The sequence below is a fragment of the Anser brachyrhynchus genome, assembly GCF_964034855.1.
Source record: "Anser brachyrhynchus genome assembly, chromosome: 8".
NCBI classification, from domain to species: domain Eukaryota; kingdom Metazoa; phylum Chordata; class Aves; order Anseriformes; family Anatidae; genus Anser; species Anser brachyrhynchus.
The window spans coordinates 18,575,768-18,600,856 of NC_137702.1; the positions used below are offsets into that span (position 1 = coordinate 18,575,768).

The following is a 25,089-nucleotide window of genomic DNA, read 5'->3' on the forward strand; positions in this document are numbered from 1 at the left end:
CAAAGTAGGAATTTCCATTCAATTTCTATATATTCCAGAAAAGCTGAATACTCTGAAAATAGCACTGTCCCTTGTGCATCTGGCAGGACAAGCTGGCTTTACAGGATCACTGATATAAAGTTGAGGACAAATTATCAGTGTAAAATCTGCTTATTTTAACAGGATGAAATCTTCCATTAGAAATTCTCTAGAAAGCTGCTTCAGAGCAGACAGTCAATAATTCTGTGCATGAGATATGCATAAAACCTGGGAACTATAACATTTTCATTCATATTTATGCTTGGTTTTGAGATATGGGCATCAGCTGAAGGACATCTTGTCTCTTTCCTGTCATTAACTGCTGTGGAAAAAAACAGTACCACAGGCTGGCCCTGCTACATGGCTTATGTGGATGATAGGTCTGATGGTGTTTCCATTAAGAATTCTAAAGAAACTCTTATGGAGAAGAGCTGTAAAAACATTAAGGGTAATGTTTTGAACAGATGTTAATTTGAAATGTTAAAATAATTTATAATTATTTCTTACTTCTTTCAATGTATGATTATTTCTTCTTTCAATTTCAAACTTCTTTCACGGAAAATGAAGAATTAATATTTGAATAAAATCTTCTGTGTCTCTTTAATAAGGGGCTAACTTTTTCATATTTCTATAGTTTAAGATTTTGTTTTCTAATATTTAGGCCTCACTTGCCTTGTGTCTGTGTTACTACTTGAACTAATTTCACTAGTCAACTGTAAAAGCCAGAGGACAGCACCCAAAACAAAATGTAGGGTGTTTATAGTGCATTATTATGGAACTTTCTGTTCTGATGGGAGATAATATCACTCTCATTGATAGTGGTTATTATAATTTTGGAGGATAAGCTTTGCACACTCAAACATCAAAGTAGATTTCAGCACTTAGCAGACCATCATCTTAAATTTGTGGAATCTGTTTTTCTATTTATACCCTTGCTGAGAGCAGTCATTTAATAGTTGGTCCTTATTCCACAATTACCTATTCTAGCTACTGATAGATTCTGTTCATGAAAGTACAGGTGTAAGGGTATGTGGAAGGACAGTGCCTGCTCCTTTAAGGATATCTGGCCAATGGCCTTTCTCAATGTAAAAAAAAGTGATAAGAAAAAGTGAAAGCTATTCAAAAGAACATGCAGGGACACAAACCTGACCAGCCAATGAACACGATCATAACATCTCTTCACAATGTATATGTAGAGAGCAGTGTTAAGAAAAAAAATGCCACTTTGTATATCCATATCAACATGCCAAGCACAAATTAGATGTGCTTACTGTTGCTGTCCCAGTGTGCCTCACTTCAGCTCTAGGGCCATGAGTTTGAGATGTTCCTCTGGGTGCATGCTGAAGGCTTCTTTCAGTGAATATAATCTGATTATCCACTTCGCACCACCAAATTAACTATTTTATTTAGTACTAGGCAGCCTAATTACAATGCAATCAGTAGGCTAAACTTAGTGTTTGTGGTGGAACCAGATGATTGCCAGAGGTTTCTTCCAACCTCAACAATTCCGTGATTCTATGAATTATATTTTTACCTTTTGTGAAGCTAACATTTGTATGTGTTGGCCACTAATTCCATCAGGTTTTGGTTTAGGTTACCATTTTAAATGAGCCAGAGCAGGCCTTTGCATTATGCATTTGAGCAACACTGGGTTGTACACCTCTTGCATACCAAATTTTTACTTTGACAATAGTTCAAAGACACTGAGACAGGAATGGACAGAAACCATAGCTGCTGCTCTTATTATATGGCATTTTCACTTTAACATGTAGTGGCCATATCTAATTACAGAAACCCTTCTTGATTTTTGTCAGACCCTCCTCCTCCCCCCCCCCCCCGCCCCCCAATAAATAAATAAATAAATAAATAAATAAAAATCCTAAAGGAAGCCATGTCTTGCTGCAAAAAGATTTCTTTGCTCAAGCCCAGCTTCTGAATTTCTTTTCTCCTCCATTTCTGCTACTGAAAAGGAACATCACGACTATGGTCATTTGTCCATCTGACTGTAAAGGGTAGTCTATGGTTCCAGTTTAATTTAGCTAAAGGGAAGATTTTTGTCACTGTATACCAGAAAAGAACTTTCGAAATATACAAGAAAAAAAAAAAAAGTCTGCTCAAATCTGTTTACAAAATCTCAACCACTGTTACTATAATGTAAAAGCTTTATGATTTCTATGTACTTTAGTCTGAAACGTTTACTGTCACTATTGCAGTTTCCAGTTACAATGAAGTGAGGCAGAAAATAGAAGTATAAGGAAGTATTTGAGTAATTAAGTTTGAACTATTATTTGAAAGGTTCTGTTATTTTAATAAATATTTAGTCCTAGCAACATGGATTTTTAATTGATCTTTATTATTTTTTTTTTCCCCGGACATTCCTCATCAAATTCTAATTGCTGTTTTAAATCAATAGGGAATATAAAGAATAATGTGCAGTGGTTGTGGGAGATTGCTAAACTACACCACTCAAACACTCTTAATAAAGTATTTTTAACAGCTCTTTTTTCAGAAAGGAAACGTGAAATTTGTATTATATACTGTAAACTCTTTTTCAAAGCTCCATGATAATAAACCAATAAGCCCTCACTAACTATTTAGAGTTTACATCCATGTTAGATGAATGTAGATTGTTAAAAGCTTTCCATATCAATTAAGCTAATTAAATAACTTCATATTACTTAAATAAAGTTTTCTCGTTGCTTATAGAAAACCTCTTCCGGGATCCATGCAAATGCATGGGTTGTTTAGAAAAATCAAAATAAATCTTTATGATCCATCTATATTGTTTTAATAAGTATTATATTTATGTTCTGAGTCTGGCAGGGATGGAGTTAATTTTCTTCATAGCAGCCCACACAGTGCTGTGCTTTGCATCTGTGACTAAAGTAGTATTGAAAACACAGCAGTATTTTGTTCATTTCTCTCCTTGCACAGTTCTGATTATTTTTTCTACATTTTTTTCCTTTCTTTTCTTTTTCCCACTCTACCTCCCCAGCAAGCAGGCTGTGGTGGGCAAGAAGGTGGGATGGGACATAGCCAGGACTGCTGACCCCAGCTGACCAAAGGGACATTCCATACTACATGTTGCCATGCTCAGAAATAAGAATTCAAGGAATGGAGGAAAAAGTGGGTGAACATTCATAGTTACGGCACTTTACTTCCTAAGTAACCTTTATGTGTTCCGAGGCCCAACTTTCCAGGAAATGGGAAATGTATTTTGATGGGAAGTAGTGAAATAATTTCTCCTTTTGCTTTACTCATACAGCTGTACTTCACCTATTAAACTGTTTTTAACTCTATCTGTGAGTTTTCTCTCATTCGTGGATTAAAGTCAATTATTTTTTTATTTATTTTTAGTACAGAATCAGAACATAATGCAGATTTTTTTTTTTTTACGTTATGTTTTTTTTTCTTTTTTTTTTTTCTCCAATTTGCATGTAATTTGTTACTGGCAGATTTGTATCAGCTGTACAATTTGTGCATATAAAAATATATATGTATGTGTTTTTTAATAGAAGATTCATGTTCAAAATCAGTGATGATCATATGGAATGAGAGGAGCTAGAACTCCATAAGGGAAAAATATCTTTATAACAACATGTTCAAGACTGTACGATCTTCAAGGTACCATACTTCATACTTCAAGGTACTCACCTGCTAATAATAAAACAGTATTTATAACATTAAAAATGTATTTTCAGTTTTACAAAATGGGTAACTCTGAACAGCAAATTCTAGTAGGAACACCTGAATGTTCTTCCTAGCAATGTGTTTTGTGTCTGACTTTGGCCTGGAGTAAACTGGATGAAATATGTTGTAGATAGATATTATTTTTCTTTTCTTTCAAATTTTTTTTTTTTTGGCCTTGAGAAGAACCAGAAAGTGCTGTAATAAGGTTTCATAATGCTATTAAAATATTTTTTACTGAAGAAAATATAATTGACTTTAGAGGTAATCTAATGACTTCACTGTAATTACTGAAATAAGCAAAAGCTTACTTTTATCTCATAAATTATCTTCTTAAATTAGTAGTTCACATTCCTGCATCACCTTAGTTAAGTAATACTTTATTATTAGTATGTCTGAACATGAGAAACACACATTTCAATGTCAGGTTGTAGTTTTGACATGCAAACATATTTTTGCCAAAAGTAATGAATAAATTGAAGTAGATTTGGGGCAGGCAGATACCATCCTAGCAAACTAAACAGGAAAAGCTTTCTCTAAAGTATTAGCATTACTGATAAATATTCACTGATCTTTAGATATTATGGAAGTTTCTTTACACTTAGGGATTACAAAGGGAGAAGTCATTTATCCACATTCTTTGCTGGTTCAAGTGCAAATAAAGTAATGGAGCAGAGAGAAAAACATTTTAAATAAGTTGGTACTCCATATTAGTTGGCATGCAGGATGTGGGGCATTTCCCTATTTCCCAGTTTCTTTCTTTCTCAGAGTCTCTAATTACAGAATCATCTAGATCATGACACTTCTCTTGCACCACCCTCTTTATATATCCATGTGTGCCAGTGGGACTACTAGGTGTCTATACACGTTACTGGTTTTTAATGTGGTCTTTGTCTGGAAAATGTATTCATAAAAGCTAGGTCTGTAGTATCTCTAGCTTCTTTGAAGAGCATGAAATTCTTCTATATAAATTGTATTTTATGAAGATTTTTTTTTCCCATTCACTTTTCTTCTACTGTCTACCATCCAGATCTGTATAGTGGAATCTTGTTCTGAAATAACATAGCACTGAATATGTCTGATATACTTTATCTAGATTTTTTTATACCTTGGCAAAGTAAAAAATGGGAAAATTAACCCTTCTCTTGGCCTTAAATGACTTAGGAAAAAGAATTCATTAGTTTGAGTAGGAGTGATTATGGTGTCTCAGCACTGACTTTGGACTCCACTGGTATTACACAATATTTGGTAAGATCCTGCTCAAAGCTCTGATATGGCTCCTGAAATTCCCAAATGTTAATACTCCTTAGCATGAACTGGGCACCGGAGGAATGGTCTATCCTGAACCTCATGAGCTGGGTGTAAACATCTGTGCATATCCAGAGGTCATTGTATTCATTTGTCATGCCTTAAGACATTGAAGAGAAGAATCCACGGTTGCAAGAACCATGAGTCTTAGTACCTCACTGTAAACTGAAATTTGGACAGAGCATTCCTGTAGTGAGTCTAGCCTTAACAGCCTTGAACTACCATCTTTGGTGTATATGTAGGAGTTCAAATACTCTTCTTCCAGCCTGATAGCATCGGTTTTGGCACTAAAGGTTAATATGTTGGTTTAGTTCTGAAATAAATTTGTTACGCTTAGTCACCTCTGAGTTTAACATACAGGACATAAGACAAATTAAAATGCAGGCCTAATGGAAGGGGAAGGGGAAGGGGAAGGGGTAAGGAAAGAGGAAGGGGAAGGGGAGAGGGAGATGGAGGGGAAGGGAGGGGAAGGGAAGGGAAGGGAAGGGAAGGGAAGGGAAGGGAAGGGAAGGGAAGGGAAGGGAAGGGAAGGGGAGGGGAGGGGAGGGGAGGGGAGGGGAGGGGAGGGGAGGGGAGGGGAGGGGAGGGGAGGGGAGGGGAGGGGAGGGGAGGGGAGGGGAGGGAAGGGAAGGGAAGGGAAGGGAAGGGAAGGGAAGGGAAGGGAAGGGAAGGGAAGGGAAGGGAAGGGAAGGGAAGGGAAGGGAAGGGAAGGGAAGGGAAGGGAAGGGAAGGGAAGGGAAGGGAAGGGAAGGGAAGGGAAGGGAAGGGAAGGGAAGGGAAGGGAAGGGAAGGGAAGGGAAGGGAAGGGAAGGGAAGGGAAGGGAAGGGAAGGGAAGGGAAGGGAAGGGAAGGGAAGGGAAGGGAAGGGAAGGGAAGGGAAGGGAAGGGAAGGGAAGGGAAGGGAAGGGAAGGGAAGGGAAGGGAAGGGAAGGGAAGGGAAATCTTGACTTTTTTTGATGACTCCCTAAGAATTCAGTATGGTGTTTTAATTCACAGAGAGAGTTTCAAATTCATACCTATGGTTTCAAAGAAGGTAAGCTTGAAATGCCTTAAATCTGTAGTGATCTGCAGACATACCCATTGATTCACTGGATTCTGGTTAAATTCAGTTTTTTTGGTGTTCCTTTTTAAATATGGTCAATACCTATAGCTTAATTTATTCCGTCAGTATAGTTGTGATGATGATGGTGGTTACAAAGTAGGCTAATGATGAAAACATGCAGAATAACTGCCTAATTAAAGTCACTGCACTTTTTGATGTTTTCCTTAATTGGTCCTGGGGGATATGTGGAGGATGTTGAATTATCATGCTGATTAGAAATTAAGGTGCTACTGTAGTTTGGATTTTATTTTGGAGACGAAGATAGCGGCAGCTGGGTAGTCATCAGAGGATAGGAGCAAAGAGCCCATCATATGGTCATTTTTAATCAGTTTGTCAAGACACGTTCTTTCTTTTCACCCCTCCTGTAAGCTAATTGTGGACCTCCTAAGAAGTAATGATTTTACATCTTCATGAGTTTTTTTGGGTGTGCAGAGTGAGAGGCACCTGGAAGGAGAAGAACTGAGATGTAAGTTTATAAAGGATAATAAAAAGATATTCACAGCAGATTACTTTAAATATTTTCCCAATAAAATAAAAACCAAACCTTAGCTACTGAGAGTGTATTATTCCTTACTCATTTCCACTTAGTGCAACTTTAACATGCACCAAAAGAAACCCTAAACTTCAAAGAAACCTTTTAATGCAGGTAAAAAAGTTGTTGTTGGAAGTTTGGCTGATTTTATTAGAAACAGAGCTCATCCATGTATTTTGCAACGAGTACTTTTATGCTGTGAGACTATTCTATCATAAACATGGATTCCACGCTTCATTTTATAGCAGTATGCAAAACAGAGCTGTCTGAAATTGTAGCAGCTGTTTCCCAGAAGGAAGAACATTGTGGTTTAACTTTGGTAGGCATCTAACCATCACACTGAAAGGAAAGTGAGTGAGTGCTCACTCACTCCCTAGACAGTGACATAGGGAAGAAAATCTGAAAACTAAAAGTGAGGGAACTCATGGGCTGAAATAAAGACAGTGTAATAGGTAAAGCAAAAGCTGCGTGCTCAAGCAAAGCGAGATAAGGAATTCATTCATTACTTTCATTTGGCAGACAGATATTCAGACATTTTCAGGAAAGCAGGACTCATGATGTATAATGGTTACTTAGGTTATGCCATCATTCCAAGTGTTTCCCCCCTCTTTCTCCTTTTTCCCTAGCTTTTATTGCTGAGCGTGACCTCATATGGCATGGCAATATCCCTTTGGGTATGCTGCCCTGGCTGTGTCCCCTCCCAGCTTCACATGCACCCCCAGGCTCCTTGCTGGCAGGGCAGCCTCAGGAACAAAAATGTCGTTGGTTCTGTGCAAGCTCTGCTCTGCAAGAACTAAAACCATCGGTGTGTTACCATGACTATTTTCATCCAAAGTACAAAATGGAGCATTTTTTGAATCTCTACAATGAAAATGAATTCTATCCTAGTTAAAACCTTAACACCTGAGTTATTGGCACTATTTTAAACATAAACCCCCAAAATGACATAATACCTGCTACTATAAAGAAAATTAACTCTGTCGCAGCCAAAATCAGTACACTGGAGTAATGTGTGTGTGCATGTAGTGAGAAGGGGTCAAAGAGCGTGATATGCATGAACTCCCCTTGCACCCACATGATGTTTAGCATTCCCACCATGGTTTAAGTGTGTGTAAAGCACAATATCCTGTGACCTCGTGGCTTCAACTGATGATGATTTTTCATTACTTTCACTACCCACAAATTTTCCACTAATTTTTGCGTATTCCTATTCACCCTTCTCCTGCCATTTAGAATTTTATAGACCTCCACTATGTCCCAAAAATAGAATCTCCCAAAATAAAGACTCTCTAAATGAAGTTTTATCATGCTTTTCAGTGATACCAGCAGTCATGGACAACACACTGGAAATTAAATTAGAAAATTCAGGACTAAGCAAGTCTAATGACTTCTCAGCAAAACTACTTATCACTCTTCTGTAGATCAGGTAGAAGAAGGATTTAAAACATGTCTTTCTCGTGAGTTAAATATGAATTATGAAACATATTTTTTGTGGAGCATCTCAAGAAGCATTAATTTAGGGCCCACTGAAAGTTATTTTAAATTTGTGTCAGTTAGATTATAGCTGTAGTAATTGATGTCAAGGAGTCCCAGTGTTTCTGATTAGCTGTTAATAAAAGAATGTAAGGATGGTGGGCTTCAGTTACTGGAACATCAACTACTTAAGCTGCTTTTTTTTTTTCTTTTCTTTTTCTTTCTTTCTTTTTTTTTTCCCCTTAGCAAGCAAATAATCTTTAATTATATGTGTTCAGAAAATTGAATATTAAAGTACATAACATGTTAATGATTTTTTTGTGGTAGTTGTCGTTACCACATTTCAGAAAAAAAAAAAAAGTGGATTGGAAATGTTTTCATTTAAAACTAATTGGAAAAGCTTTTCTTAGATGAAAAATTCCAAACAATAGCTTTAATTGAGTGAACACTTGCTCAGAGCTACATTTTCTAATATGAGCAACTAAAATTAGAATTCAGACACGATAATGCTAGATTTGCAATTTAATATAAGACCTTTAGGAATCCTGACAGTTTGCTCCAGGGCATAAAATAACAGTTGCCACTTTAAGTGATAAAGTTTTCTGCTATTATCATCATAACACTTATGGAACTATGGCAAAAAGTGACAGAATAAGTCTTTACAGAAACAAAGGACATGGTCAACAACCTTCTACTAGCAGATAAAAGCTTCATGTCAAGTGATTTCAATGACCAAGCAGAAGGGAAACTGGCAACCTGCAGTAAATAAAGGGCCCCCATGGAATAGGTCGGGCAAGCATCAATGAACTTTCTGCTCCTCCAAAAGTTTCTTCAGCATAATTTAACAAATAAAAAGATACTGCCTTCCAGATGTTCAACCAGCACAAAACATACTGCTTTAAATGCCTGCTGCCTATTGATTATTATGTCAGGTGAAGACATTTGTCTGATGGTGGAAATAATGGAGCCATCTATGAAGCAGTTTTCCATTACAATATATTACCATTCATTTTCAGACCCTGCTGCTATGATAATTGCCCCACAGTATTTTACAGTGAATGCTCTATAAGGAAGACAAAAACACAGAAGGAGAAGGGAGAAAAGATGCACTGGAAAAATCCAATCTAGACATGTGAATAGTAATACTAGGAGGTAGAAAGCAAACACATTTCTTTGGGGATTGTAAGTTAAACTCCAACAACAAAGAGTGTATATGAAAGTGCAATGCAAGTGTAAGTGAAGGTGCATTAGTCATTAGTAATACTTATAAGAATAATAACTGACTTAAAACCAAGTAGATATTATGGAAAAATCAGCATTCTGAAAACAAAAAATTATTCAAACACTATTCATTTCTGAGTGATTTGACTCCATTTCTATAGGACAACCATTGTCCCACAATTCACCCTTATGATGACAGCTGACATTTGTAGGGATGTAGAATCATTCAAGAAGCCCAGAGTTAGGATGAATTTAGAACATATACATATCACCAAGAGTGAGACAATTCCTCCTTAGGAACTAAGGACTTGAGTGAACTTGAAACTTTGAATTATTTGCAGGCGTTGAAATATTAGAAAGCAGTCTTGTTAATAGGTCCCACCTCCTTGTACTTGAAGTAATCAAATAACACATTTGAAGAATAAGCATTCCAACAGTAGTGTAAACCATCAGCATTCCAATAACCATTGCTGTGCTGGCAGATATTTAGAGTACTAAACTGCATAAACTCCAACAACAGAACTTTGACTCAAGTGTTCAGACTTGCTGCAATCACTGTTAGAGGCTGTTCACTCTTGAGATATTAAAGGACAAGGTCCCATAAGCTGCAGAAAGCTAAGAATTGGAAAGATGCAACCCAGAAGCATGACTGATGTAGTCACCACATCTCAGTGTTTTAGTGAGTGATTGTATGAAAAATGTACCTGGGAGGAGGACTCTCTGCAAAGACCCAAGCATTCTGTTTTCAGAAAGAATATAGCAATGTCAACTTCAAAGGTAAATAATTTCAATAATGTCATTTTTTTTAAAAAGTTTTAATAACATGTAAAATAGTGTTCCTTGTATTTCTTTTTCTTTGATACTTTCACCTGTTTATTAAATGCTTCAAATTAGTTTGTCTCGTTTTCTGAGATTGTTTACAAATCTATTCCTTCTCTCACAGAATCCCTCATGCAGGGTCAATTTCCTGCCTACTTTACAATTCCCACGCTCCCACAGGGAACAAAGAATGGTTTGTCAGAAGCCTGTGAAAGGAGACAAATGGATCTTTGCTCTAGTCTAATAACCTTCCTGAAAAAGACAGATGTGTGAACTGCAAAAGTTTCACCTACAGAATCCCTACTGGTACACTGATTAAGAACTAGATCTCTACAAATGCTGGGAAACAAGCAAATAAAACAGAAAGATAAGGATAAGGATAAGGATAAGGATAAGGATAAGGATAAGGATAAGGATAAGGAGAAGGAGAAGGAGAAGGAGAAGGAGAAGGAGAAGGAGAAGGAGAAGGAGAAGGAGAAGGAGAAGGAGAAGGAGAAGGAGAAGGAGAAGGAGGAAAAGAAGGAGACGGAGGGGAAGGGGAAGGGGAAGGGGAAGGGGAAGGGGAAGGGGAAGGGGAAGGGGAAGGGGAAGGGGAAGGGGAAGGGGAAGGGGAAGGGGAAGGGGAAGGGGAAGGGGAAGGGGAAGGGGAAGGGGAAGGGGAAGGGGAAGGGGAAGGGGAAGGGGAAAGAAAAGAGAGATTACACTAAGACTAGGGATAAAACAAAATAATGAAAGAGAAGTGGATCAATAACGTCCCCAAATCCTTTTCTGAGGTTAGGGTTACACACTACCACAGTGCATTTTAAACTAGATTTTTAAAGTTTTATAGATATTTTGAGGATCTTTAAATTGCATGTGACTTTTCACATAAAATATGTCTGCCTCTGTCTTGTTTTTTTGGTTTTTGAGACTCTCCACATGTTGCTTTTAGCTGACATTCAGTTTCAAAGGTGTGCTTGGAGAAAGTTCTTCATAACTACTACACTTTAAACTGATAAAATAAACCAACAGTAACTACTACTTATTATCCTGTGTACCTTGCCAAAAAGCATTGAAATGACAACAGTAGCCTGTGATTTATATGGTCAACCATAAATAAATAAATAAATAAATAAATAAAAGTTCAAAACATGAAAAAATGAGTGAAAGTGGCAAACCAATTTTTCTACTTTACTATATAGATCACATTTTGAGAATAATTTTTTATTACATTTATGCAACATTTCAAAACATCTTACAATGTTTTTGAGAAAAATATCCATGTTAGCACCAACTTTGTTCAGGAAAAAAAAAACACAACACATTTAGAAACAAACAAGTGTATATTAGAAGGTTCCTTGATATTTCACCCACTTGCTGAGTTTTATTCTAACTCCAGTTATTCTGAAACACTTCCAAGTAACTCATTAATGTCCTTAATGTTTCTGAAAATAACTTCTTTATCAACATTATACCCTCTATGAAAATGCTGGATGTGAAACGTGAATATCACACTCATTAAATAACACATTAATTTTTATATTTAGCAACACTACTTTCTGATTTTCAAAGCTTTAATGGCATCTAAATATTTTTAAAATTCTAGTACTTCATTGTGTCTTTTCCTTATCTGCAAAATGTACAGAATATCAATGCATTCTAAAGTCTTATAAGCACAATAAGTAGCTTCAAGATTATGATGTTGAAATCCTACAGCAATACAGACCTTACCATGAGCTGACATAAATGGATTGAATAAACAAGTGTTTTCCCATAATAATTCCCATAATTCACTTTTATTTTAATAAACACATTGTTGCTTCAGTTTTCTCATAAGGAGAAAATGAAATGCACATGGAAATGTGTCCACAAGCAAAATCAATTTATCATAATAAGGAAGCTCTCTTGAAATTATGTTTTTCAGGGGTTCCTTGAGTTGAATAAATATCTAAGAAACCTAATATAGTCTTGGAAAAGGCAACATTCACTCTGACTCCAAGCAGCTAAAATCTTATTCATATTGATAGTAGTAAACTCTTATACTACATTAGATCCCAGAAGATTTTCTCAGAATTGAGACTTTTCCTTGTCTGTACAAACACACATTCCCACTCACCCTGGGTGTTTACAGTAAGAGCTTAAAAAACATCACCATTACACAAAGCACTTTCCCCTTATGTGATACAACTAGTCTTTTTTATTCCTATTATGAGTATGATAAAAGACCTCAGTCAGGATGCATTAGTGAGGTAGAAATACATATCTCTTGTGCAGTCACAGTTCTTATAAGACCAATAAGCAAAACTATATTTTGCTGTAGCAGCACAGTTAATTCTAGGGCTGGGGGAAAATAAGGATGTGGGAGCCTGTGAGTGAATTGTTACCACTCTACATAACACACCACCTCTTTATTTGCAGCAACAGCAGAAAAGAAAAGGCTGAACAAGTAAGGAAAAAAGTGCATTGTTTGTGTTGGAACAGTTAATTCCCTGTCTTCCCTGGCATATAGAAAACAGGCAGTTTGTTTTTTTCCTATCCCACTGACATTCTACTTAAGATTTAAACAGTTATCTACTGTGTTTAAGTGTTCAGCTGGCATACCTGATCTCTGAGGGACTCAGGCTCAGTTAAGACAATTTTCAAGGAACAGTGCTAGAAGTGATAGCACAGAAGGACATCAAAGACATCAAATCAATGTGTACTGGTGGCAATAAATGCCTGGCACCAGTATGACATGATGGCTACCTAAAACCAACAGGGCAATAGAAGCCCATGAAGTGTTAAAAAGAGCATGTTTCTGTAAATGCTGCAGTGCACGTGGAATTAATATGCCTATCATTCCCTATTAGCTCTCTGATTAACCAGCTCTGATGGACAGTTTCTGGTTATAAATGCAACTTTTCCAGGGAGACAGGGAACTGAAGAAGAGATTCATAGTTAAATGTACCAAGATAGTGCCCCCCCTCCTTTCCCCCCTCGTTTTTTTTTCTGAACATATTACAGAGGAAATAAAAAATAAATGCATAAATTGTGTACACTGAGCACCTTTCCAGCAAGGAGCTGGTAGAAACATATGGGATGGTGTTTATGAAATAATTCTCACCTATGCCACCAGCATTCGTTTTCTAGATATTACTACTCCTCTCCTCTCACTTCTGCCTGAGGAACAACTAATTGCAGTACTATTCTCCCATGAACTAAAACCTCACTGAGGTGAATGAAGCCACTCACAGGCCTGAGTACTTGCAGTACACAATCTCTGTTCCCATCTTCTATTTATTAAATACATTTTGGGACCATAACAGTGTGAATTCTTCTTTCCTTCTAATCAAAGCTGAGATTCTGTAGAACAAAGCAACAAGTTCACAGTAGAGGGTGGAGAGTTCTTGCTGGTTCAGGTTCACTTGAAAACTGGAATAAAATTCAGAAGAAGTCTAAATGTAGGGAGCTGGAGGCTTACCATTCAAACAGTCCAATTTTTAAGTCAGGATGATTAGCTCAAACTAAATCTCTGCTTGTGTGGAAACTAGTATGCAGGAGAGATATGATTTAAATAATATCAGAGGAAAACTGTATGTAGTCTATATGTCCTGGTTTCAGCTCAGATAGAGTCAATTTTCCTCCTAGTAGCTGTTATGATCCTGTGTTTTGGTTTTAGGATGAGGATAATGCTGATAATATTCTGATGTCTTTGTTGTAGCAGAGTAGTGCTTGTGCTAAGCCAAGGACTTTTCAGCTTCTCACAATGCCCTGTAGTGAAAAGTCTGGGGGCAAGTCTTCCAGCAAGGAGCTAGGAGGGGACAGAACCAGGACAGCTGCCCCAGACTGGACAAAGGGATATTCCATACCATATGGTGTCATGCTGAGCAGTTACATGGAGTGGCTGGTTGGGGTGTGGAAGTAGGACCGTTGCTTGGGGACAGGCTGGGCATTGGTCAGCGAGTGGTGAGAAATTGTCTTGTGCTTCACTGTTTTGTACATATTATTTTATTACTGTTATTGTTATTATTATTACTATTTATCTTCCTTTTCTGTCCTATTCAACTTCTTCATATCAACCCACAAACTTTTTTTTTTTTTTTTTCCCAATTCCCTCCCCCATCCCACTGGGGAAGAGAGTGAGTAAACAGCTGTTTGGTGCTGAGCTGCCTGCTGGGAAAAAGCACGATACTGTAATAACCTAATTAACTAAGTCTCCCATATCCTCTTATAACAGTCACTATTATTTGACTATTTGGTGACTATGCTTGTGACATTTCACTTCACTTTTGCGTCCATTTCATTGTTCAGTTGGGAACATATTATTTGGTAATGAACCTTATGCTGGAGAAAGAGGGTTGGCTTTACAGTAACAGGTAGTAAATGGTAATACCAGTGCTTGCCAAATAGTGTTGCTGTAGCAGCAACTGGTAAAGGGTGCTGCACTTTGTAAACCTGTGTTTGTGAATTTATTGTTGTGTAAATTAGGCAAGATCTGGTAGCTGTTCTCATATGTGTTGAAGAGATCCTAACCCAGGTCTTGGGAAGTAGGGAATCCCAGCACAGTCTGCCTCACAGATCCCGCCCTCATAGCTCCATGCGGTGCTCATAATGCCACCCACGCAAGCACAGGGTGCACTCACATGCCCACATACCAACACCTCTACAAACAGTGGTCAGATCTCTTGTCCAACTTGCCAGCTTGTCCAACTTGAAGTTTGGTGTGCACACTAACATATACATACATATGTATGGACACACAAAAGTAGTGGTTGTGAATGGTATTAGCAGGTACTTGAATCCACAGTTTGTAATTCAGTATTTCCAGAAGGGAGGAGAGGAATGTAGTAGGCAGGTAAGAAAATAAAGTAAATGAATAATAATTATAAAAAGATTAAACTCTTTCATCTCTTCCCACCTACTGTTGGCTTCATTGCTTCTTGGATGCACCTGAAGACCTCAGTAGGTGCATGTGTAGGTTATATATTCACATGGAGTGTATGTCTGGCTGAGAAGAGTAGTTATTTACTGCAGCAAGAAAGAGCCTGCATGACGTATCTGCTTCAGGGCACTCTCAGAGACTGCTGAAAGTTCATTTCTACCTGCTGTTGGTGGGACATGCCGGTCAGGATGCCTGCCCTTGGAGAAGCCACAGGGCTATGTATGATTACTCCTCGGAGCTTGCTGGAAAAAACAGCCCATTTACTCACTGCACCAGTGCTTCCTATAAATATATTTATAACCCTAGCACGCCTGCCTTACCATAATCTCAAGGGTTTTTCTGGTTCAGAGAAAAAAACATAATGGGAACAGTAAACTTTTATGCTTGCCCTCTCTAGAAATTGTGTTGAAACTTTTATAACAGAGATTTTTCACCTTTTGTTTGCTTCTCTTGAAATCTTACTTACAAAGCTGTTCCATAAAGAATTTTAAATAGTGTGAGGTGTACCCAAGCTGGTTTATTGCCTGCACCTGCTACGGCTTGTTGTCTAGACACTTGACTACAAGAGCTCAGTTGTCACTGTCTAAGTGTTATGTTCACTGTAATAACATTGATGAATATTTTTTTGTTATCCTAATTACTTGCATTTGTGTTGAAGATGGTAGCATACTGCTTAAGGAAATCCTTTCTTTATGCAGAAGTGTCACACTTTCTTTATAAATGTTTGAAAGGAAGAGACACAACAGAAATATTTAGAGGTGTCTCTATGCAATTAATATTTTGTCAGGCTTGCTCCTACTTTTAGGAACTGGAGTGATTATTATTTCCATGCAAAACTTCTCTGGTTCACTTCCCAAAGCTATTGCTGAAAAGTTAAAATATTTCTTGAAAATGTGTATGTAAAATGTGCTTCATGCTGTGTGAGAAAAGCTGAGATGCAGTTAATAGACAGCTTGCAAAACCTTCTGTGACCTTACTGAGGAAGATACCAATTACCATGAGAAAAGTTCCTAATTGTCCGTTTGCCAAGAGTTATCATAAAATGGTATCTAACTATAGTTTTCTGCATACACAGAAGCTATATTCTTTTTTTTTTTTTTTTTTTTTTCTGGTAAGGGACACTGTTTAAGAACCCCACAAGGGCTATTTCACCTTTGTAGCACACACTGTTGGACGGATGCAGCTCTCAGGGGAATGCATCATTAATGCATATAAAGTCTATGCAAATCTTAACTTGACAACCAAGGCCATTTGCACAGACGTAATGTCATGGTCCTGCAGTAGAAAAGGAGACTATTTCCTACATACCTAATTAAATTCTGGAACCTTGCTTCTCTTTTACTGTGTTTTGCTCCCTGAAGGCCCCTGAGCAAACCAATGTTGCTGGGAACTGTTCAGGCACCCTTTGCAGTTACAGAGGTTATGTCATCCAAATAGCAAGTTGCACAGCTATGTGACTCTGGTGACCGTAACCAACTGTCATGCACAACCCACAGGATGAAATTTATTCACACACACAGATAGTGAATATACCTGTCACTGTAATAAATAGTTGAGCCAAGACCTAGAGAGAAAGCAGGAGGAAATATGCAGTCTTCATTCCAACACCAAAACAGAATTGTTTGCTTTTTGAATCCAACAAATTAGCCAAGCAGTAAAGTAAAGAGAAAAGTAAGAATCACAGCATCATTAAATTCTACTTAAAGCTATGTGATATTAAACTAAATGAGAAAATGGTTTATTCTTTAACACAGACAGCAAAAATCTTCTTTGTCATGTATGTACCTATAAAAAGGCAATCAGAACAACAACCCCTCTGAGCTAGGATATCTCAGGTTCTAATATTCAAAGAATAGGTGCAGTGTGGGAAGATGGAGGTTGTTCCACGGCTTGCCCCTTTCTGTATTAGTTGGGTGGGCAAAACAACATGAACCATTACTATAAATTGGTCATAACACAAATTAAGTGAAACAGGAAATATGAGTATTACTTTTTTTTTTTTTCGTTTTCTTTTAATTTTTTACCCTCCCTCCTCCCCCACTTCTCTCTTGTAAATCACATAATCCATCTCAGAGTTTCAGAGTCTCTGTTACATACTCCATTTAGGCTTTCTCCCCTGCCAAGGCATATAACAAGAGAATGAAATGTACGTTTTCTGCCCTGCTGAAATTGTTCTCTCTTGCCTGTTATGAAGTAGGTTCACACTCTGAGTATCTCCCTCTGTGATTAGATTTCATTACTAATAACCAGCTCATTCAGCTTTGCTAGAGCAAGAACTTCTGACTCAGTTCAGAAATTTCAAAGAGGAGCATACAAACACTTCTAAATAGTGCCTAAATATTCTGCCTTGCACCAGCTATGCATTAGTGTAAATATAGGCTGCAGCGGTTGCTAAAAATCTGATCAAACACACTGACTGATTGATCTGTTCAGTGACCAAGTCTTTTTTGTTGTTGTTGTTGGCTTTTTTTTGCTGCCACAACACAGGTATGGGTGCAGTGGATTGATTTTCCCTGTGGGTATGGGTGCAATGGATTGATTTTCCATGCTTTAGCGCATGATGTTGTCTAAGACTCTAACAAGTTTCTCAGAATTTTCTCCAATCCAGATTACCCTATTTATCAACTTCTGTTTGATATATATATATATTTATATATAAATATATTTTTTCCTTTGAACCCTGACTTTATTTTTACCTTCTGCATTAATTATGTCGATATACTTGTCCTGCAGTTCTCTGTGCCATGTTCTGAGTTGCCCTTCTTTTTGAGGCATATTTTTCCATAACTGATTTGTCATAGTGTTTTGGAAGTTTAAATCCTCTTCTCTTTCTGCACCTAGAAATGATATTTTAAGACGGAAAATCTGGAGAAAGCTGATATATTTCATAAGAAACAAGTATCAGATGCCTACTTACATATAGAAATGTTATTTTTGTATTTGCTTTTATACATTGAAGATCATTTCAGAGTGAAGGTTGCTCAGCAAGGGAAATAAAAACTTCTCTGTCTGCAGTATGTCATTCGCTACTTTGTATATCTTCATTATAAGCATTTTCCCGTATCCCTTCACTAAATTAAATAGGTCATAATCTGTAGTGATTTATAACCTAGAGAACCACTGGGTTTCAAAGAGACAACACAGAATACAAATCAAAGAATGAATTTGACCCAACAATCTCCCTGAAAAGACAGACTTTCAGGGCTCCTGTTCTTTATTTCTGATACATCCTTTTCAAGATGAGGTGATAAAATTGAGTGTGTGGTTCAAGGTGAGCTCACACACTGATTTACAGAATGGCCTTATACTGTTTTCAAAAGTATTTTCTGTTCTCTCCTTAGCACATTGTAACATCTTGTTTGGTTTTTAATCATTACTGAACACCAGGCAGAGACTTTCACTGAGCTGTTCACAATGACAGCCAGGACGTTTTTCCCTGAGTACTTACAGTTAATTTAGATCCCATCAATGTATCAATTGTTCCTTCCAGTGTGCCTTACCTTGCAGCTGTCACAATGAATTTCATCTCCTATTGTGCTGCTGAGATACTGTTCTTTGTTAAGATCTCTCCTTTGTAGATTAACCTACTCTCAATAGTTTTGAGAAAATAGTTTCATGGAAAATTTGCTACTTCAAAACTATCAACTTTCCAGAACAGGTACATACGTTCACAAAACTGTCATCTCCAGTACTGAAAGGAGCATTGAGGCTGAAACTATAATAAATACATTTACCTTACTGGTCAATACGACTTTACTTAATACCGGCTCCCTGAAACTCAGACAAAAAACAGCATGCTTCTTGTGACTTCCTTAGTGCAGTAAGAGGATAACATTTGGCTTCCTCATTAGATTAGGAATAAATGATCTGTTGGCTTTACCCTTAGAGTCTAGGTTGGAGCCAGAAAAGTGGGAGAGAGATAGAAAGAAACTCACAGGGAGAGAGCTGCTTTCTGGTCTGTGGGCCTAGGTAAGACCAGGGCAAAACAGCAGTGGCATTTTCTGGAACCAGAGATGAAAGTCATGTCAGAGAAGAATCTGAGTGACCAGTGCAGGATTTTGCTGAATTACTTTGCCTTGTTATGATACGTTATTAGTGTTTTAAATAAGAATCCTGACAGAGACTGATCTGACTGATCAGTGCAGGATTTTGCTGTATTGCCTTGCCTTTTTATGTTACATTGCTAGTATTTTAGATAGCATTCTGCTTGGAAGAAACCAGGTTGTAACAACACTGAATACTCCATTTCCTAGCTCATTCATCTTTTGCTGCTCTTTAGGCCTTCTCCAGGGTTTAAGGTGACCTTGCAACTTATGAAGGAAAATATAGGATTGGAGTTAAATGTGTTATAAATGATTGACCTACCTGGATGGCAGCTGATAACATGCTGGAGGCTGCAAAGTTCAGATACTGAACTTCTTTCTGAATGATAAATGCCATAAAGTAGAGATAACTCATATTGTAACAGCAACATTTTCAGTGAAATGGAATGAGAAATAAGGGGGTTGTCCTGCAGTCACAGAAATGACATGGTACAAACAGGAAAAAAGATCAATTATTGCAACATTAAGCTGATAAAAACAGTATTTTAGAATGATGTAGTGAGTTCAGGAGCAACTCTCTCTTTGCTCTGTTCAGCCAGGTAGAGCAGATGTAATGTAAAAGGTCAGACAGAATTGTAGCAGTCTGAGTTGGTAGAGGAATTCTAATTTGGGAAAAGGAAAAAAGAAGACCAAATTTAGGTAGGTGCACCAAGGCTGAACAGTTCTTTTAGAGATGTTAAAGAGCTTATTAGACTAAGCATTTCTTCAGCCTGTATATGAAGATTCATTGAAGACAAGCTTAGCCTGAAGAATGATAAAAATAAACTATTTGTTTTCAGGTACTCATGCCCTCATGCTGCATAAGATAATGGATTTGCTTTAGGTAAACATTAGAACAGACTGAGACTTTAAACAACGAACCCTTAAAAATGTATTTCAATTGAAAGAATAATAAAGTAATAAAACTGTCATTATAAAGTATTTTCTGGGTCCAAAGGAGACATTGAATGAGAGTCTGGACTTGCTATATATATGGGAAACTGTAGGTCAAATATTCAGTGTGAACCAGCCTCAGCTATTCCAGATAAATGACCTAATCACCAAATTATTGGTTGAGTGATTATGAATTCAGGGCACTTCCATTTGTTAAGAAAAAAAAAAAAAAGTTTGAAAGCAATTTTCCCACTCAGGTACTGAAAAAACACATTCATGAAACTTTAAAATAAGTTTGTGGGAGAGAAAAAAAGAGAAGAGAAAAAGAGGGTGGATTTAGATTAGATATAAGGAAGAAATTATTTACTAGAAGGGTGGTGAGGCACTGGAACAGGTTGCCCAGACAAACTGTGGATGTCCTATCCTTGGATGGGGCTTTGGGCAACCTGGTCTAGTGGGAGGTTTCCCTGCCCATGGCAGAAGGATTGGAAAGAGATGATCTTTAAGTTCCCTTCCAACCCAAACCATTCCATGATTCAATAATTCTGTGAATTCCCTTTTGCAAACAACATGATTTCAGAATGATTTAGGTTGGAACGTACTACTGGAAGTCATCTGCTCCAAGCCCCTGGCTCAAGTAGGGCCACCTAGTCAAAGTCCCAATGAAAAAAGTGAAAAATCAAGCCAGACAAACATGTTTTACTGTCAAGATTTTAAAAACTATTCACTGTGATCCTTCACATCAAAGTCTTGTCTACTTTAGAAACACATTGATTTTGGCATTGATTTGGAAACATATTGATTTATTCTCTAAATACTTAATTTGGATTTTGGGTTCTTTCAACATCTTCATTCAATTGAGTTGTTAGAGGGAAAACAGTTTCCTGTCTATGCATGTATCCTGGGTAAGATAGTGATCCTGTTGCTAGATTTTATTTTTGAAACAGCAAATTCACTTGTTGACTCACATAGAAAAAATAAATATAGCAAATAATAAACATTTCTCATGAAGTGAGGAGCAGAACAGAAGCTCAAAAACAGTCAATTATTTCTGGACCATATATACATATTTACATATAAAACATTATGTAGAGTGTCCATGAAGCTCAAGTTAAAGTTACAAGGCAGGGAACAAAGTGGGAATAATTTCTCTTGTATAATTTCTTAAATTAATAGCTATGTATCCTTTAACTCACATGCTTTGTATGGGAACCATCGGCATGCATAATAGCACAATGAACAATTACCACTTAGGATTGTTTAAAAACTGTAAACTGAATGACAAACAGGAAAAAAACAACCAACCAACCAACCAACTTTCAAATATTTTAAAACTGTGGTAATGGAGAAAGCTCACAACTTCATGACAATTATGCTGCCTCATCATTTATATTTTTTACAGACGCTTCCTGTATACCAAAAATACTTGTCTTTGTGCTACACCACGAGAGTTTTAGATGAATTATGTCTTCCATTTAGAAATCTTTCTAATGGAAAACCTTGTTAAAATATAAATACAATTTTCATTATATACCAAATTGAATATTTTTCTGTTCATTTAATGTAGACGCTGAGGGTTAGATTATTATATCTATTGCCTATTATAACTATTTACTCTTTGCCATTCTCTCAGTTTTATTTTTTGTGTGAAACATTTTGCAAGTATTTTTTTAGCTGCCACTGACTCTCCTTTTTTTCTTTAAATATTTTATTTTTCCACCATAATTCATCAATAAGAACCTATTAAACAGCATACTAGGTAAAGCTTACACATTTTAAAAGCCAGTGCAGGTAAATAACAGATACAATTCTAATATATATTTAGTCTGAAGAAACAAATCTACACAACTGCCATATTCTTCTTTGAAACTGAAATATACTTATACTATAAATTATAAATTATATACTACATTTTTATTTTTTTTATTTTTTTTTTTGTTCGGAACACTTGCAAACAATGAAGTGGTAAAACATATAGAATCGATGATTTGCAATTACAAGTATTTCCCTATCATCTTTCATTCACATTCCTTAATGTATTTGGGAACTACAGTTTTATTGATAACAACCTATATTCCAGGTTCTTTCTTCATGAATGAATTCCACATCAAGCTTCCTTCCCACAGATGAAAACAAGCTGGGGGAAATGCCGACTTGCCAGACAGTAGGAAGGCCCTGCAGAGGGACCTGGACAGGCTGGATTGATGGGAAGAGGCCAATGGGATGAAGTTCAACAAAATCAAGTGCTGGGTATGCACTTGCTCATAACATCAACCCATGCAATGCTACAGGCTTGGGGCAGTGTGGCTGGAAAGCTGTGCAGAGGAAAGGGATCTGGACGTATTGGTCAATGCTCACCTGAACGTGAGCCAGCAGCGTGACAAGGTGGCCAAGAAGGCCAATAGCATCCAGATTTGTATCAGGAATAGTGCAGCCAGCAGGATCAGGGAGGTGATTGTCCCCCTCTACTCGGCTCTGGTGAGGCCGCATCTTGAGTACCATGTTCAGTTTTGGGCCCCTCAGTACAAGAAGGACATGGAAGTTCTGGAGCACATCCAGAGAAAGTCAACAGAGCTGGTGAAGGGTCTGTAACACTGTGGTGGCTTTACTGTGCTAGGCAGCTGAACACCACAACCGCTCTCTCACTCCCCCTCCTTAGATGAGGAGGGGAAGAAGTAAAGGAAAGAACAACTCACGGGTTGAGATAAGGATGACTTAATTAAAGGGAAGAAAAAAAAAATAATTATTAAGGAAAGATTATATTAATTAAACAATTTAACTAAACAATTTAACTAAACAATTAACAATTTAACTAAGGGGGAAAAAAGGAAAGGGGAAAAGGGAGGGGGAAAGGGAAAACTAAACAAAACCAGTAAAGGCTATGTGGAAGTGCAGAGGAAAGAAATTACTCTCTACTTCCCACAAATGAGCGATGCTTGACCACGTCCTTGAAGCAGGGCCTCAACGCACGTAGCCGGTGTTCGGGAGGAGGGCAGATGTTTTCACAACAAGAGCCCACCCCTCCCCTCTTCCTCCTTTTTCCACCTTTTATTGTTGAGTGTGACATCATATGGTATGGAATATCCCTTTGGTTGGTTTAGGTCAGCTGCCCTGGTGATGTTTCTTTTCTCACATCTTTGCCCACCCCTAGGGGGGTTAGAGAGAGTCCTGATGCTGTGCCAGCACTGCTTAGCAGCAGACACAACACTGGTGTGATACCATTGCGGTTTTAGCTACGAGTGCAGAGCACAGCACTGTATGGGCTGCTGCAGGGAAAGTTATCATCCCAGCCTGACCCAGTACAAACACAAGTCTTATGGGGAGTGACTGAGGGAACTGGGGTTGTTCAGTCTGGAGAAGAGAAGGCTCAGGGGAGACATTATTGCCCTCTACAATGACTTGAAAGGAAGTTGTTGGGAGCTGTGGGTCAGCCTCTTCTCACAATTAACTAGTGATAGGACAAGAGGGAATGTCCTCAAGTTGTGCCAAGGGAGTTTCAGGTTGGAAATTAGGAGACATTTATTCTTAGAAAGAGTAATTAGGCATTGGAAAGGGTTGCCCGGGGAGGTGGCAGAGTCACTGTGCCTGGGGATGTTTGAGGAAAGGTTGGACATGGTGCTTAGGGACATGATTTAGTGGGTAGTATCGATGGTTGTGGGATAGTTGGATCAGATGATTTTGGATATCTTTTCCAACCCTAACGTTTCTGCGATTCTATGATTCTGTGCTTGAAAAAAAGATTTTGTTTACTGCCAGCATAACCTCTGCTGAGTATCTGAGAGTCAAATGTTTTTTTTTTCTGCTTTATACATCACTATCTGAAGTAAAAAATGTGAAGCTCATAGTGGAAAATATTGTTACTAAAATAAACAGAAATAAATTTGTTTTTCTTTGCTTGTGTAATGCCAGAGGCAGGACAGCATGCTTTGTCAGTAAGATAATCAGCTGTTATACAGCATATAGTATAAAAAAAAAAAATCACAAAGAATAGATATAACAGAGCTCTAAAAGATCAATTTTAGATTTCTGTTCAATATTGATATTTCATATCTATGAGAATGTTGAAAATTGTTTTTGATAAACATACACTGTGATTAAATTAAAAAAGAAAATTTACTTTACAACGATAGCATAGTCAAGCTTGGGTCTCCAGAACTATTACTACCATATGTTGGATCACATTTCTTGATAAAGAGAACAGAAAAGGTTAGTGAATCTGTTCCACTGAGTGATGAACTTTACACAAATTTCCCTGGGTTTAGAATTTCACCTTGTACATCTGAGTGCTCAAAATTCATAATTATTTACATCATTCTCCTAATCTTTTATTATGCTAGTTGTATAACATAAAATGGAAATGGCATCACTTCATTTAATTACAAAAACATCTCATGCCTGAAAACACTTAGTGAATTTCTATATTTAGAACAAATGTTTTCAGATATGCATGGCTTTCAATTGGATAAAGTCTTCTGAAGCAGGACTACCCCTACACTTTATGTAAAACATGTACTTAATTAACAGAATAATAATGTACTTAATAATAGAATGTACTTAATAATGTACCTAATACATGTACTTAATAACAGAATTCTGTGTGGGATTGATGTCAAACAAAATATGATTCAAGATACAACTAAATGTTGTTGATAAGTATATATTTAGACAAAAATGTACATCCACCCTGGCTCTCGCACTAACCATCTCTGTTGCTTTCAGCTTATCTACTTCTCAACTTTTACTTTTTTTCCCCTGTTATTAACTTTTACCATGGTAATGGTAGCCACTATATTCATACCCTACTATTATTACCATTTTAAAGATTTCTGTTAATGTGAAAACTTTACCCTTCTGCACTGATGAATCTTTCTTTTAGATATTTGTTTAAATAGTTCTACAAATCACAACCTCCAAATGAACAGAATAGATATGTCTGGAAAATAGCCATCAAGTACTTCCATGACAGCTGACATTTTCAAGTGTACTTTAGTTCTCTGCCACTGCTATGACTATTTGTCTGGAGTTATTTTCACTGTGCTCCCCATCCATGGCT

At 37.3% G+C, this 25,089-nt stretch overlaps 1 protein-coding gene across 4 annotated transcripts in view; it reads right to left on the bottom strand.

The window, feature by feature from the left end:
- Nucleotides 1-25,089, bottom strand: part of LOC308199428 (uncharacterized protein) — a 95,942-nt gene that overhangs the window by 9,121 nt on the left and 61,732 nt on the right. For 2 of the 4 annotated variants that reach the window (XM_080603581.1, XM_080603582.1), the window contains 2 exons: nt 19,426-19,570; nt 17,757-17,897 (listed from right to left, as the gene is read on the bottom strand). The exons of 1 other annotated variant lie outside the window; for it this stretch is intronic. In XM_080603581.1, the coding sequence (XP_080459707.1) occupies nt 17,757-17,897; nt 19,426-19,534 (250 nt within the window). In that variant the 5' untranslated portion in view covers nt 19,535-19,570. The remainder of the gene's footprint in view (nt 1-17,756; nt 17,898-19,425; nt 19,571-25,089) is intronic. One more of the 4 variants, XM_080603583.1, reaches the window with a different exon arrangement.